General features: G+C 59.1%; 1 protein-coding gene across 5 annotated transcripts in view; it reads left to right on the top strand.

Moving 5' to 3' along the window:
- Positions 1–13,226, top strand: part of CRHR1 (corticotropin releasing hormone receptor 1) — a 46,165-nt gene extending 32,939 nt beyond the window's left edge. For 2 of the 5 annotated variants that reach the window (XM_059380543.1, XM_059380540.1), the window contains 10 exons: positions 215–300; positions 6,575–6,681; positions 7,439–7,559; positions 7,771–7,924; positions 8,241–8,301; positions 10,379–10,451; positions 10,641–10,726; positions 10,944–11,079; positions 11,263–11,304; positions 11,927–12,159. In XM_059380543.1, the coding sequence (XP_059236526.1) occupies positions 215–300; positions 6,575–6,681; positions 7,439–7,559; positions 7,771–7,924; positions 8,241–8,301; positions 10,379–10,451; positions 10,641–10,726; positions 10,944–11,079; positions 11,263–11,304; positions 11,927–12,067 (1,007 nt within the window). In that variant the 3' untranslated portion in view covers positions 12,068–12,159. Of the gene's footprint in view, positions 1–214; positions 301–6,574; positions 6,682–7,438; positions 7,560–7,770; positions 7,925–8,240; positions 8,302–10,378; positions 10,452–10,640; positions 10,727–10,943; positions 11,080–11,262; positions 11,305–11,926 lie in introns of all 5 variants that reach the window. The other 3 variants (XM_059380538.1, XM_059380542.1, XM_059380541.1) reach the window with 3 other exon arrangements.
- The last annotated feature ends 878 nt before the right edge of the window (positions 13,227–14,104 follow it).

Here is a 14,104-nt window from a genome sequence, read left to right as displayed (position 1 = left end):
CAGAGCCACAGCCCATGGGCAGCCCTTCTGGGGCCAGAGAGCAGAAAGAGGCAAGAAGTTAGGGTAGTAGGGAAGACCCTTTCCTCAGCTTCCACGCCAGTGTCCCTCACCCAGATGGATGGGTAGATGGACGGACTGATGGACAGACGGATGCCTGGGTTGCTCTTTGGGAGAGGAGCCCATGGGTGACTCTGACTCTCTCTCCTTCTTCCAGACAACGGCTACAGGGAGTGCCTGGCCAATGGCAGCTGGGCTGCCCGCGTGAACTACTCCGAGTGCCAGGAGATCCTCAGTGGGGAGGTGAGGCTGCCCATGTGGACGGTGGGTCAGGCCCCAGCTCAGGTCTGGGTCCGCTGCACAGGCGCCCGGCATCATGGCTGCTCGCAGCCATCCCCAAGGGAGTGTGAGCCAGGAGGGCATCAGCTGGCTCCGACACAGATCACCTGGGTCCTTGCTCCTTCCCTTCTTCCACCTGCATTCCCTGGGACCGACGTCCCTTCGCCGCACACCACCCACCTGCGCAGTACATCCGGCTCCCGCCAGGGGGCGCTGTGTGTGGCCGGGTGTGGTGGGAGGCGGGGAGCAGAGGGAAAAAGCCCTGGGAGAGCCTTTGAAATATTTAAATGTTTTTGAGAAGGTGGTGCTTACACATAATACAAAATTCAAAAGGTACAAATGGGAACACAGAGAAGGGTCCTTCCTGCCCTGCCCTGGCCACTGGGTTCCCGCCCCAGGGACCACGCCCGTTTCCTGGGTGCTCTTCCAAACACCTTGTCTGCCTAGGAGAGTAGTTACATATACAGGTGTTCTTTTTTCTTTTTATCCAAATGTTGCTTGTTCTCCACACCGTCTGACACCTTGCTTTCTGCATATGATCATCTGTCTTGGAGATGGTTCCAGATCGGTACCTAAAGAACATCTTCATTCTTTTTTACATTTTCATAATACCACATTGGGCAGACATGCCATCATTTATTTAACCAATCTTTATTCTCAGTCTGGTTATTACCAACGGCGCCGCAATGAATACTCTCTTAAGGGTGGCGTTTGGCAGGGACCCGAATGTATCTAGTGTTGCAGCTGCCGCCCCCACCCCGTCTCCTGTGCCCCCTCCCCTCCATCTCCACACATCCTTTCAGTGGGTGCTGAGGAAATGAGTGAGCAGAAGGCAGAGGAGAGACGGGAGGACACCCCAAGCTGTCTGAGGGCTCCGGGCATCTGGGTCTTGGAGGAAGGGGGCGGATCTACACCATCCTGAGAATTCCAGATCTAAACTGGAAAGGACCTTGGAGACCCTCTGTCCCCTCTTAACCTGCCTGGTAGGAAGAGCCACCCAGAGCGCTTGTTCAAAGACAGGCCCAGGACTATCTTCAACGCCCGTGAGTCAAACTCTGCAAGGAGGACCTGGGAATCTGGTTTTGTATTTGTTTTTTAAGATTTTATTTATTTATTTGACAGACAGAAATCACAAGTAGGCAGAGGGGGAAGCGGGCTCCCTGCTGCAGGGCTTGATCCCCAGACCCTGAGATCCTGACCTGAGCCAAAGGCAGAGGCTTTAACCACTGAACCACCCAGGAGCCCCGGGAGTCTGTTTTTTTTAACAAGAACCCCAGGGGACCTTCTGATGGGAGGGGTGAATAACTCTGACCGAGTGCAACCCATTCACCTTGCAGGTGGGGAGACTGAGGCCCGGAAAAGGGGAATCGTTCCCACAAGGTTACACAGCCAGAACGAGTCAGAGCCTGGAACCCGGGCCTTGGGGTCCAGGCTCGCCTCTGCCTCCCACCAGGTGCTCTGTGCGAGGTCAAGCTGATGGAGGAGGAACAGCTTTCCTCCCCTTGCACCCCACCTGGCCCTGGGTGCTTTCATGACCTCCTTCCCCAGGCTGTCTAGCTTCTTGTCACTGAGCCATCGGGACTCGGGACTCTGCTGTCTCCTTCCTGAAGCTGCAGGCACAGGGTAGTTTAGCCTGGAAGAATGGCATGTGCTTTGGTGGGCTGTTTTGGGAGCGTGAGTTCCTAAGGATGCCGGAGAGAGGTTTGCTGGCATCTCCACTCACAGGCAGCTTCATGGTCCCCCGCAGGCCACGGTGTGTTGGCCCAGCCCCCCGCCCAGACCTGAGTAGGGGGCTAAGTACCCATACGGTGGGCCAGCCTGGGAAGTCCTAGGGTTGCATGTGAGGTATCCCCACCCCTGGGAGGGACTGGGGGAAGGAAGCGGGGTCAGGAAACAGTTGGGCCAGAAGGTCTGGGGCAGGGGTGGACAAGAAGACCACTTAGCCTGTGAGGAACTCCTTACCGGGCACACAGGAGATGGGGCTCATGTGCAGAAAGCGAGGGCAATGCTGCAGACAACTTTTAGGCCACAGGTCACATGCCCATAGGGAGAGGGTGGTGGCTGGGGGGGGGGGGGGCATGGCCAAGGCGAGAAGTCTTCACACCCCCCCCACAGCACCCCACCCTGTCCTGTGGGGACTGCAGAACCTGAGGCAATGATGTATCTCCAACTACAGGTCAGGTGGCCAGCCTCCTGGCTTAAAACAAATCATCGTCTTCCCCCAACCCCCATCCACCACCGGGGAGCAGTTGTCTGTCGCCTCCTGTAACAGGAGCAAAGCTTGAGAACCATCAGCTGCTCCCTGCCTTTCCCCTGCATTGGAGCCCCCTGAATGTCAGGGGAAGTTCACGGTTCACCCGAATCCCTCCTGCTCTAATTTAAGTTCCATCCTCCTAGCTGGCTGCCGGAGGACACCACCCTGAAGCTCCCGCTCCTTCGGCCACGACAGAGGTGTTGCCCTCTCTCTGCCAGCGGGGTGAGGGGGAGAAGGAGGAGGGGGGACGCCAGCGTCTCGGCAGTCCCCTCTTTGGCAGAGTAACAGGAACAGCACAGGCTCAGCACTGGGTGGTTTGCTGGATGCTGGTTCCAGCACAGGAGCTGTGTGATCCCGTGCGGGTAATTTACCCCCACCAAGGCCCAGCTTCCCCATCTGTAACAGGGCCCGGAGCGACAGAGTCTGCCTCCAGGAGAGAGAGGGTCACATCTGCCTGTGTCTTGGTCTGGGGAGGGCACTCCATCCATCCGCCATCCCTCTGCCTCTCCCCTCCCCTGGGGTCAGGGGAGATTGTCAGGTACACCTGGGTGGGGGGTGGGTGCCATTGATGAGACCAGGTAACACGGGCACCGTAGTGTTCCTCTGGTTACCAACTTGGTGGGGGCTGCCACCCACCCCTTTCCCGGGCAGCCCCTGCCAGTCCGCTTGCCTGGCACTCTGGGTAATCAATTAATTTAATTACTGAAAATGCCATTCCCTTCTGCCAGCCTCTAGCCTCCCCACTCTCAAGACCCCTCCCCACTCTCAAGGCTCCCGGATCTACTCTGGAGCTACTGAGAAGAGGAAGAGAAAAGTAGCCAATTAACGAAGCAGCCAGTTTGTCAGCTCAGGGCAGGCTAAGCCCTAATTAAGCACCAGGGCCCCCAGGGATCACAGATAATGGATTCGTGAGGGCGCCCAGAGGCCAGGCCAGGGAGAAGACTGCCTACAGCCACCACCACCAGGGGACAAGCCCCCACCTGCAAAGCTTGACTTGTTGAAGACCCAACCCCGAGAATGGCACTGACCCCCACCCCAACCCAGTACCACCCTACACTGGCCCCCACTCTCCATATCAGCCCCCCCAGACACTGTCTCCCCTAACTGCAGTGACATCTACCCCCCACACCCAAGCCCAGACTCACCCCCACCTCTCCTGACACACCTGCTCTGCTTCCCTCCCCTACACCCTGCTGAACTGGGGAGCCCAGGCACATCGTGGGAGGGCACACACCTTGACGCATATGAAAGGGTTTCAGGGGTGTAGGCTTCTGGGCTGGGGTTCGCTGCTCACAGCGTGTTGTTTGGAGCAGAGTTTCTGAAACGCTTAAGAATCATTGGGGCTTCTGGCTAAAATGAAGATTCAGACTTAGGGTCTGGGGCGGGGCTTCAGATTCCTGCAAGCCCCCGGTGAGTGATGCTGGGGACCACACCTGGAGGAGGAAGTTGCTGGAGTGCCCACGGTGGGTGAGGGAGTAGCTGTGGAAATCTGCTGGTGAGAGGGAGCCCCAGAGTGGGATGGCCCTGGTGGGAGCAGGGAGAGGCGGTAGCGAGCGCTCAGAGTCATCCTGCAAAGGCATCAGGATAGGTCTGACACAACCGCCACGTGGGACAAGGTGTGTCCTGCAGCGTCTGATCGAAATTGGCTGGGCACTAATTCCTTACTGGATCCTGGTCACTGAGAGTGCGACAGAGTGGCTCTGCCCAAGGGCCAACCTGTGACCCCTTCCTCACGGCACCAGCCGGTCTCCACGCCGAGCAGGAACAGTGCAGGTCAGGTTCCCAGGGACTGGCTGTGTCCGTGTGTCCTTCAGCTGCCTCAGCTGCTTCTGCTGCTAACAGTGGCCGTCTCGCCGGGCATCATAGGGTCTCTTGGAGTGTCGCTGGGTGGCTCCTAGGATCTTGCTGGCTCTTCTCTGTGGCTGCCATCGACCCCATCTCAGGCTATTGCTGACCAGCTCCAAGGGTGTCGGCTGTCTCTTGAGTGTGGCTGGCCGTCTCCTGGGGTGGCCCTGCTGTGTCCCGGGCAGTCTGCCGTCTGCCGTCTCTCAGACTGCACCAGGCTGATGTGGCAGGCAAGGGAGGCACGCAGAGGCAGCCCCCTGAATGGATCAGGCCCATTCTCCCCTTTTGGCCTGGATGGAGAAAACCCCTCATCCTCCCCCACCCGCCTTGCAGCAGTCCTTGGGGATCCTGGGCGCTGGGCCGAGGGAGCACCTCTGTTTTCAGTCTCCGCTTGTCTCCCAGAAATGTGCCACAGTGTGGGACGGAGGCTGGGAAGGAGGGTGTCTAGCCGGCTGTGCAGACCTGGATTGCCATTGCTGGCCAGGCAGCTTGGGCCGATTATGCAGCCTCTTCAGCTGGAAAAACAGAGACAGAAGGACAGTCTCTGAGGGCCGTCATGAGAAAGAAAAGTACGGATATGCAGTAGGTGCTTAATAGACCCACCTGGAATCTAATGACCCGGGCTCCGGGGTCGGGGGGGTGGGGAGCGGGGGTGACCGCACGCGGTGGTGAAGGGGTTCCCTGCACACCCGGCTGGCCGTGCCCACCTGGGCCAGCGAACAAGCTGGGGCGTCGAGCTGTTCTAGCTCCTCAGGAATTCTTACCACCCGGGGGCCTCGCAGCATAGATTTGCAGAAAATTTAATGAAAGGAAATTAGGTCCCAGCTCCAGACAGACCGGGTGTGCGTATCTTCCAGAGCCTTCGGGTTTGGCCTCTACTGGCAGGCACTCAGAGACCCTTCCCATCTGCACGGTGGCCATAGATAGCGTGTGAACCCCTTCCCCTCTGTCTCTCTCTCCTGCTTTTCTGTCTGCCTTTCTCTGTTGCCTGCCTCCGTGTACACCTCAGTGGGTCTCAACCCTTCAGAGCCCGAGTTGCTAATGTGATTTCCTGCTACGTTCCTGAAAGCCTCTTGCAGGAAAATCAGCGTCTTAGAACAGAGTTTCCCGAGCCTTCTGGGCCTCAGAGCTTCCTCAGGGAGGACATGCCTTCAGAAGGGGTGTGGTGGGCGCTGGGAAGAGCAGGGGGAGGGAGGGCTTGGCCTCTTCTCAGAGGCCAGCTCGGTGACCCGCTGTGGAGGTCTGTCCTTCATGTTTGGGTGAGAGAGTTTGAGCCTCAGTTTCCTCATCTGGAAGAAGAGTGGGGCTGGACTCCAGCCTTAGGACCAGCTCTGACGTCCGTGGATTCTGACTGGAACTTCTGTGGAGGGCCACGTGCTCCTTGGTGTCCCTGAAAGTTTGAACAAAGCCTTCGTGAACTTGCCCTTTTCCCACCACTAGCCAGGGTCTGCGCATCCTCATGGCCTGGCCCCACTCCAGACCCTGAAAGGGTAAGGGGAGGAGGTGCTAACAGGGCGCCTCCCCCCGCCCTTGCAAAGCCAGCTGCTTTCAACAACCATTTCGCCTTCCTTCATGCACAGTTGTGGAGCCCACTGCGTGCCCGGTTCTGGCTCCCTGGGCCCTGCCCTCTCGGGACCTAGGAAAGGGTGAAGGGGGGTTTGCTGTCTGCCTAAAGCTGGGCACTGGGGACCACCGGTCCCCACTGTGGGGTGGAGGGCACCGTGGTAGCCTCAGCGCCTTGCCAGTCTGCCCGTGCCGGTGAAGAGGTGGTTCAGGCTGAGGGACCTCGAATGGCCGCCTGGTGTCTGGGCAGGACGGAGAGGTGAGTGTGGGAGCTGCACGCACCGAGTGGGGCCCCCTGTGTGGTGTGCAGAGCCCAGGTAGCCAGCACTCGTCCAACAGCATGGAGCAGTGGGCAGAGTGTGGGATTCAGGGACAGACATACAGACAACAGTCTCACCTCGGACGGCCCCGCTCCCAGGGCCACGCTCAACACACAGCTGGGGCTCGGGCAGGGCAGTAACTCCTGGTATGGTCAACTCCATCTCGGCCACCCGAGGGGGCTGTCCTCATATGTCCCGTGGGTGCAGGGGTGCAGCTGTGTGGGAGTCTCACCCCTGTCCCTCTCTCCCACCCCAGAAGAAGAGCAAGGTACACTACCATGTTGCCGTCATCATCAACTACCTGGGCCACTGCATCTCGCTGGTGGCCCTCCTGGTGGCCTTTGTCCTCTTTCTGCGGCTTAGGTGAGAAAGACTCAGCGTTGGCCCCAGGCCTTGAGCTGGGTAGAGAAAGAAGATGCAAGGAACAGCTCTGGGTGAGGGGCTGCTGGCAAGGGGGGGCCCTGTCCTCTCACCTCAGTGGGAAGGGGTGACAGAAGAACAAGTCCCAGGTCCCTTGGAACCTCAGGCAGGGCCACTTCTGCTCCCCCCCGCCTCCCCGAACCCAGTCCTTGTCAGGGGCACAGGGGATGGCTGAAGCCCAGGCTTGCCTGTGCTACCCTGCCCGCGCCAGGATGCACCCATCTAGAAGGCTGGGAAGGTGGAGCCCTTTGGGTTCGAACCTGGCTGGGCCCAGAACTATTGCCAAGGCTTCAGCCGGCCGCACCAGGAAGAGGGGTGGGAGTCGGAGTCGATTGTCAGGCCTGCATGCTGGGAGGGAGGCATCCTGCTGGAAACTGTTTATTTTCTGACCCTGGAGCTACAGGAAAGGAGGGGTACTGTGGGAGGAGGGGCATCCCCAGCAAGCAAGAAGCCCCCATTTCCCAGAGCATCAGCTGTGTGGCAGGCCCTGCCGTCAGAGCTTTGGTCTGGGCGGGGCTCTGGTAGGAAAGGCCTCGGGAGAGCCCCTGCTGCCACGTCCCGCTGTGACTTAGCCAGTGAGCCCTGCCCTCAGTTTCCCCATCCACCCATCTGGGCTGGAGGGATGCTGGCAGCCTGTCCCTCACCCCCCCTCCCCTCCCTTGCTCACATCACCGACTCTGCCGCCCCCCTCCACCCCCAGGAGCATCCGATGCCTGAGGAACATCATCCACTGGAACTTGATCTCCGCCTTCATCCTGCGCAACGCCACGTGGTTTGTGGTCCAGCTCACCATGAGCCCCGAGGTCCACCAGAGCAACGTGGTGTGTCCTAGAGGGGCAGCCCCAGGGTCAGAGGAAGGGTCTGGTGGAAAATGGGCAGGGCGCAGGCCTTGAGGCTGGATGGTTCCCTGGGGGGCGGGATGCATCCTACGGAGAGAAGGCCCCAGGCCTAGGATGGGGTGCTGCTGCTGCCACCACCACCCCCCGCCCCCGTCTAAGTGTCATCTCTGCTTGGGGGGGTGCGGGGTGGCAGGGCTGGTGCAGGTTGGTGACCGCTGCCTACAACTACTTCCACGTGACCAACTTCTTCTGGATGTTCGGGGAGGGCTGCTACCTGCACACGGCCATCGTGCTCACCTACTCCACCGACCGGCTGCGCAAGTGGATGTTCATCTGCATCGGCTGGGGTGAGTCTGCCCCCCCCCCCCTTCCCCCTTCCCCCCTCCCCCCCGGGCGGGCCCCCCCCCCCCCCCCCACCCAGGACTTACACTCTGGCCAGCTGGTGAGGGCCTGCGAGCCCAGGGCCAGGTCCAGGGCGGGGGTCAGGGTGAACACCTGTGCCCCTCCTCGGGGGTGGCGTGCAGCAAGTTGGATGCGTGAGTACGAGCTCTACCCAGGAGAACCCCTGCCCACCTCAAGGCCCTGGACCACATGAGGTTCCTCCAGGCTTTGCGTGCTCCCAGATCCCACTGATGAGCCTTGTGACAGCCAGTCTCTCCCCAGGTGTGCCTTTCCCCATCATTGTGGCCTGGGCCATCGGGAAGCTGTACTATGACAACGAGAAGTAAGTCCCCTCTTCCCCTGAGCCCTGAGGTCGGGGCTCACATCCTAGCTCTGCCTGGCGCTCCCCAAGGACCTTAGGCCAAATCACCTTCCATGGCAGGCCGTGGTTTCTTCATCCATGTAGGGGAGGGTGCCGGGGGCTAGACTCGATCTGCGAGTTCCAGCAGTGCTGTGCTCCAGGTGGAGCTGGCTGAACAGCTGGATCCAGGCTCCTTGATCTGTCTTGGGATTTCACGAACAGCGTAAGGTCTACGGGCAGTGTCTGGAGTCACACGGCCCAGGTTCTGAACCATGGACCCCTTCATTAAGTAGTTCTATGACCTCGGGCTAGCTACTGTGCTGTGCCTCAGTTTCTTCATCTATAAAATGGGCATCCTAGTAAAATTGGTTCCTGTAAAGGGTTTTTGTGGGGATGATAGAAGTCATATAATAGTAAGCCTTCAAAAGAGTGTCTGGCACATAGTAAAGGCCATAGAAATATTTTCTATAAATATTAAGCCTTGTTTAACAAAAGACTCCATGGATTTAATAGAAATGAATTCTGATGATCTCACAGAGTCCCCCCCTCCCTCCCCCCGCCAAGCTCTGAAGTCCTGAGGTGACTTTGGTCTCGGCTATTCCCAATTGCCCCTGAAAATTAGATTTCTGCTGTAGTGGTTCTTAGCTTTGGCTCACGTTAGAATCACCCAGGACACTTAAAAAAGCACCAGCGTCCAGGCTTGACCTCCAAAGAAGGGGATGTAATTGGTCGGAGTGTGTCCTGGGTACGGGGATTTTTAGCTGCTAAGACTGAGAATCACTGAGAGAAAGGCAGAAAATGTGGGTTCATACCAGGAACCCACTGTCGATGTCAATTCCTTCCCACCCCCACAGAGGGGAGGGGGCCGCCACAACCTCACTAAGCTCGACAAGGAGCCTGGAAAATGATATTCATATTTACCAGGCTGATGCTTCCTGACTCTGACCTGGCTGGCTCTCTCTGCCTTTGGCACAGCTGACAGGGTAAGGGAAGGTGGCCAGCTGCCAGACACCCCTGGGGGCTTGAGGTCATGCTGGAGATGTTGGGTCCTGGCACAGGAGCATCGTAAACCGTGGGCAACTGTGCCTGTGCCTGCAGGTGTGCAAGCAAGTACAGGGGAGGCAGGAAGAACAGGTTTCAAAAAACTGCCCAGTGTGTTTTGGAGGAAAAAGGACCCTTGGCTCAAGAAAGTCTGCCTGAACGGCTCTGTAGCTCCATCTAGTGGTAAGGTGCTGACACTGCAGCAGAAGGGATCCAGGTGTAAGACACTAGAAAGAACTGATCTAACTTACAGACCCTGGGGTTAACGATTCCACCTGAGGTCTAGCTTGTATTTGGCCTACATAGTGCTTTTTGAAACCTTGAATTCTTTTCAAAGAGGTTTCACATAAAAATCCATAAGCCAGTTTCTGGTTTATGGAAGCATCATGAGATCTAGGTATTATAGGTCTGCATCCCCTGAGGGCCATCGTCTCTGCACAAGGACATGGGACTTCCCCTGTGCCTCACCTCCACCCACTCCCCAGATCCCCCAAGAGATTGCTGGAGGGAAACTCAAGAAAACGAAAAGCAGTTCTGCCTCTTGAACAGGTGAAACCTATGGAATCTCTGCCTGGGGTTCCTTCGGGCTGCAATTTAAGGGATTCTGAGATCACTGGCTGCTGGGGACTCGCTGCATGACAGTCATCACATGACAGGTGCCTGTGTGACAGGCACCATGAGAGGGCTCGTGCCAGAGCCCCAGTAGGGCCTCAGGGGAGCAGTGATGTGCTGAACCCTTGCCTGTCCCACTCAGTGGTCATTTCCACCAACCCCCCTCCCTGCCACATTGCCTGCTTCCAGCTTTCATCTCCTAATAGAGGGTGCCATCTGCCCATTTTGCAGATGGAATAACTGAGGCATTGTGGTGGGATTCTGACCTTCTCCCAGGGTTGGAATCGAGGCACCCAGATCCTGACTTCCAGCCCTAGTTCTGTCCTGACCAAGCACTGCCCTTCCCCATGCTGCTGCCCTGGGCCCAGATGACCTCCTCTCTTACCATCCCTCTGTGGCTTTCTAGGTGCTGGTTTGGCAAAAGGCCAGGGGTGTACACTGACTACATCTACCAGGGCCCCATGATCTTGGTCCTGCTGGTAAGACCCTGGGTGGAGGGGGGCAGGCAGGAGAGGGGGACAAGCAGTGCCTACTGTGAACGGACAGGGTCCCCATGCAGACCAGACTTGATCAAGACCCTGAGACCCCGCCCTGTCCACCCCGCCTGCCTCCAGCATCTTGTCCACACACACATGCCTATACCATCCCACTGTGTGCTCCAATTACAGATCAATTTTATCTTCCTTTTCAACATCGTCCGCATTCTCATGACCAAACTCCGGGCGTCCACCACGTCTGAGACCATTCAGTACAGGTAACCCGGCCCGCCTCCCTCCCCTAACCGTGGGGGCTCCAGAGATCCCAGCCTCGGACCCAGGTCTCCCCGCGCAGGTCCAACAGCCCCTCCTGAAAACCCCAGATCCCCATCTCAGACCCTGGAGACCTGGCACTCCACCCCCAGGTCCAGCCCTCTTCCTCCCTCCTGGGGTGGGTTGTGACTCTGGGCCTCCGCACCCCCCCCCCCACCTCAGGAAGGCTGTGAAGGCCACTCTGGTGCTCCTTCCCCTCCTGGGCATCACGTACATGCTGTTCTTCGTGAACCCCGGGGAGGACGAGGTCTCCCGGGTCGTCTTCATCTACTTCAACTCCTTCCTGGAATCCTTCCAGGTATCACCCCTCACCCCTCACTCTGGCTCTGGCTGTCCCCCGCACCCCCCCCCCTTGGGTGGGGATTCTTCCAGGCAGGGGCCCGGAGGGGCAGGAGGCTGTGGAGAGGAAGGGGGTGGCCCGGAGGCTAGGTGGGGCCACACCTGTCCCCGTCCCTTGACCCACCTTCTCGGTCCACTCCAGGGCTTCTTTGTGTCTGTATTCTACTGTTTCCTCAACAGTGAGGTAAGGACACTGGGGCCCCCCGGAATCGCGGGGGCCTGTCGGGATCTGAGGTTGTCTGAAGCCTCCTCCTGCCCTCCACACTCTCTCCTCCCTGCCCCCAGGTCCCTAACGGGGAGGCTGCTGGGAGCCCCAGGGTGGTCCCTGACACCTGCCCACGTGCTCCTGTAGTGGCAAGCCCACTCCTTTGTTCTCATAGGCAGTTGGCGCTGGGTGGGGTGGGGGTGGGGGTCAGAAGCTGGGGTTTCAGTCTCATCAATGAGTCTATGAAAAGGCTGGTTGAAAACAGGAAGGGCTGAGCCCTTGGGCAGAGCGGGCACACGTGCTGAAGGGAGGAATTCTTCATGGCAAAGGCGATTTGACGCCTTTAGGTGGATGGGGAAAAGGCATCCCTTCTCAGAACATTTGAGAAAATCATCCTTGCGCATGCAATATGCAAATATGCAAATGAGAATGTTAACTAGATGCAGGTCCCCGCCTCCTGCGCTGCCCTCTGTGCGCCTCACACCTGCGCACTGCGCACCTGCGCGCTGTCCCAGTACCGCCACTGGTGCGGGCCCTAGGGAAGGGAAGGGGGTGCTGAGACCCAGGCTCCCGCAAAGTGCTCTGCTCCGCGCCCTCGCAGGTCCGCTCCGCCATCCGGAAGAGGTGGCGCCGGTGGCAGGACAAGCACTCGATCCGCGCCCGCGTGGCCCGCGCCATGTCCATCCCCACCTCCCCGACCCGGGTCAGCTTCCACAGCATCAAGCAGTCCACGGCGGTCTGAGCTGGAGGGCCAGCGTCTGGAAGATGCTCTCCAGGCTCCGCCAGCTGCCCTGCCTGTGGAGGGGACCGGCCCCTTCTCACACTCCGTATCCCCAGAAGCCGCTGACACCGACAGCCTGGGGGACACGCCCCCTCCCCGACCCCGGCAGAGCGGGAGTTCCAGGCCTGTGAGAGCAGCCACGGTCTGGGCCCCGAGATGAATGGGAAATCATCTGTAGGACTGGTCTGGGTCCAGGGCCTCTGGCTCTCCCGTGCCCCAGTCCTCCCTGGAGATGGAAGGAAAATGGAGTGAAAATGGCTAGCTGGGAACCCAGAGCAGTACATGGGTCCCTCCAGGAGGTGCCTTCTCCCAGAGCACAAGAGACCTGGGGCCTGTCCTCAGCAGCTGGGGGGCAACAATCCCTGTCCTAGAGGAATTAGGGGAAACTTTTGTGACAGCCTCCAACCACTATGATGATGCCTCCGGGTGTTGGCAATGCCTTCCAGTACCAACGGGAACCAAAGCCAGGTTGCCAGAAGCCCCAGGCAATGTCATTAGAAATCAGGTGACATCATCAGACCACAGGCCACACAGCAGGAAATCCTCCCGAGCACCCCGGACTTCATCTGTGGCACTGTGGTCAGAAACGCCCTGTCTCGCTGCCTTGCACCTTGGACCTTGACTTCCCTGTAGGCCAGCAGGCTGCCCCACCTTTACCCCCACGGTATTCACACCCTGCTTTCTGTCTCCTCCTGTCCCTGGTGTCTCCCCCTGTGTGGGAAGATGGGGATGGGAGGGAGAGGGAGTGTCCTGTGAGCAAGAAAAAGGGGGTGCCCCAGACAAAGCCAGTGTCCCTTTCAGGGGGCAGAGAATACTCGGGGCCCTCCTGCCTGCTGGCCTCAGGGGTCTGGCCTCCGGGGGAGCCTCTGTGCTGGTCGCAGGGAATTTGGGGTCCCCTGGGTGGCCTCTGGGGCAGCATGATTAGCTAAGCGGAGATAGGAGAAGGGGCAGGGCACTTGGCTCCTCTCTGCCTGAGGGTCCTAGAGCTGTACAGCTGGCTCTTGGGACAACCAGCTGGCCCCCACTGGACCCTCCCGTGGCCAGAGGTCCTGGGTCACTGGAGCCAGGCTTTCAGAGATAACAGCATCAGCTCTGAGGGGTGGCTGTTGTAAATAATAATATTTATCTTTCCAACCAGCATTTGTGAATGTCTGGTCTGCACAGGGCTGGGTGGGGAGGGCGCAGCAGAGAAAGGGAGGCCAGTTTTCAGTCTTTGGGACCAGGATGTGGCTGGGAAACCTGACACCACTCTCACCCCTCAGGGTGGAGGCCAAGGTGAGCCACTGGGGGCATGGGTCTTCGGACTCAGCTGCCAAGGACAGCTCTTAGAAGGGGAAAGTCATGGGGAGGGAGCCACAGGTGAACAGTGCCAGGCAAGGACACTGTGGATGGGGCAGGGGCCACGGGGACAGCTTGAACCCAGGTGTGGCCATGGGACCAGACAGGAATGTGTCCCAGCCCCAAGGGAGGGGCGGAGCTGGAAGCCAGAAGAACAGCTGGGGAGGCCTTGACACTGTCTCGGCTTGAGACTCCCAGAAACAGACTCAGAAACAAGGTTTCCAGAACCAGTTCGGGGAAAGGGAGCCCAGGAAGAGAGTGGGGGCGTGAGGCCAGGAAAGGGAAGCAGCGGAAGTGGGGGACGCCCACCTCCACAGCACCCCCTAGAGGCAGCCGGTATGTAGTCCTGCAGCAGAAGCTTGAAGAGCCAGAATAGGGCACACCCCAGGGACCACAAGGGAGGAAGGCTGCTGGGGGGGGGGGGGGGGGGATTAATCCCCTTGCACTTCCCCCAGCGACATGAGCCATGAGACCAGAAGAGAAGGCCTGGGCACAGCAGCCCGTGGTGGAAGGCAGCCCTCACCAGCTCCCGGGGCAGCAGAGGGGGTGGGACACAGAAACTCCACCCTGGTACCCAGGGATAGGGCAGCCTGGCTCTCGCTCCTGGGTCTCCAGACTGGGGTTGCGGGGAGGGGACCAGAGGCACCAGGACAGAGATAG

This window comes from Mustela nigripes, chromosome 16 (genome assembly GCF_022355385.1).
Source record: "Mustela nigripes isolate SB6536 chromosome 16, MUSNIG.SB6536, whole genome shotgun sequence".
NCBI classification, from domain to species: domain Eukaryota; kingdom Metazoa; phylum Chordata; class Mammalia; order Carnivora; family Mustelidae; genus Mustela; species Mustela nigripes.
This window is presented reverse-complemented; position numbering and strand designations above follow the sequence as displayed.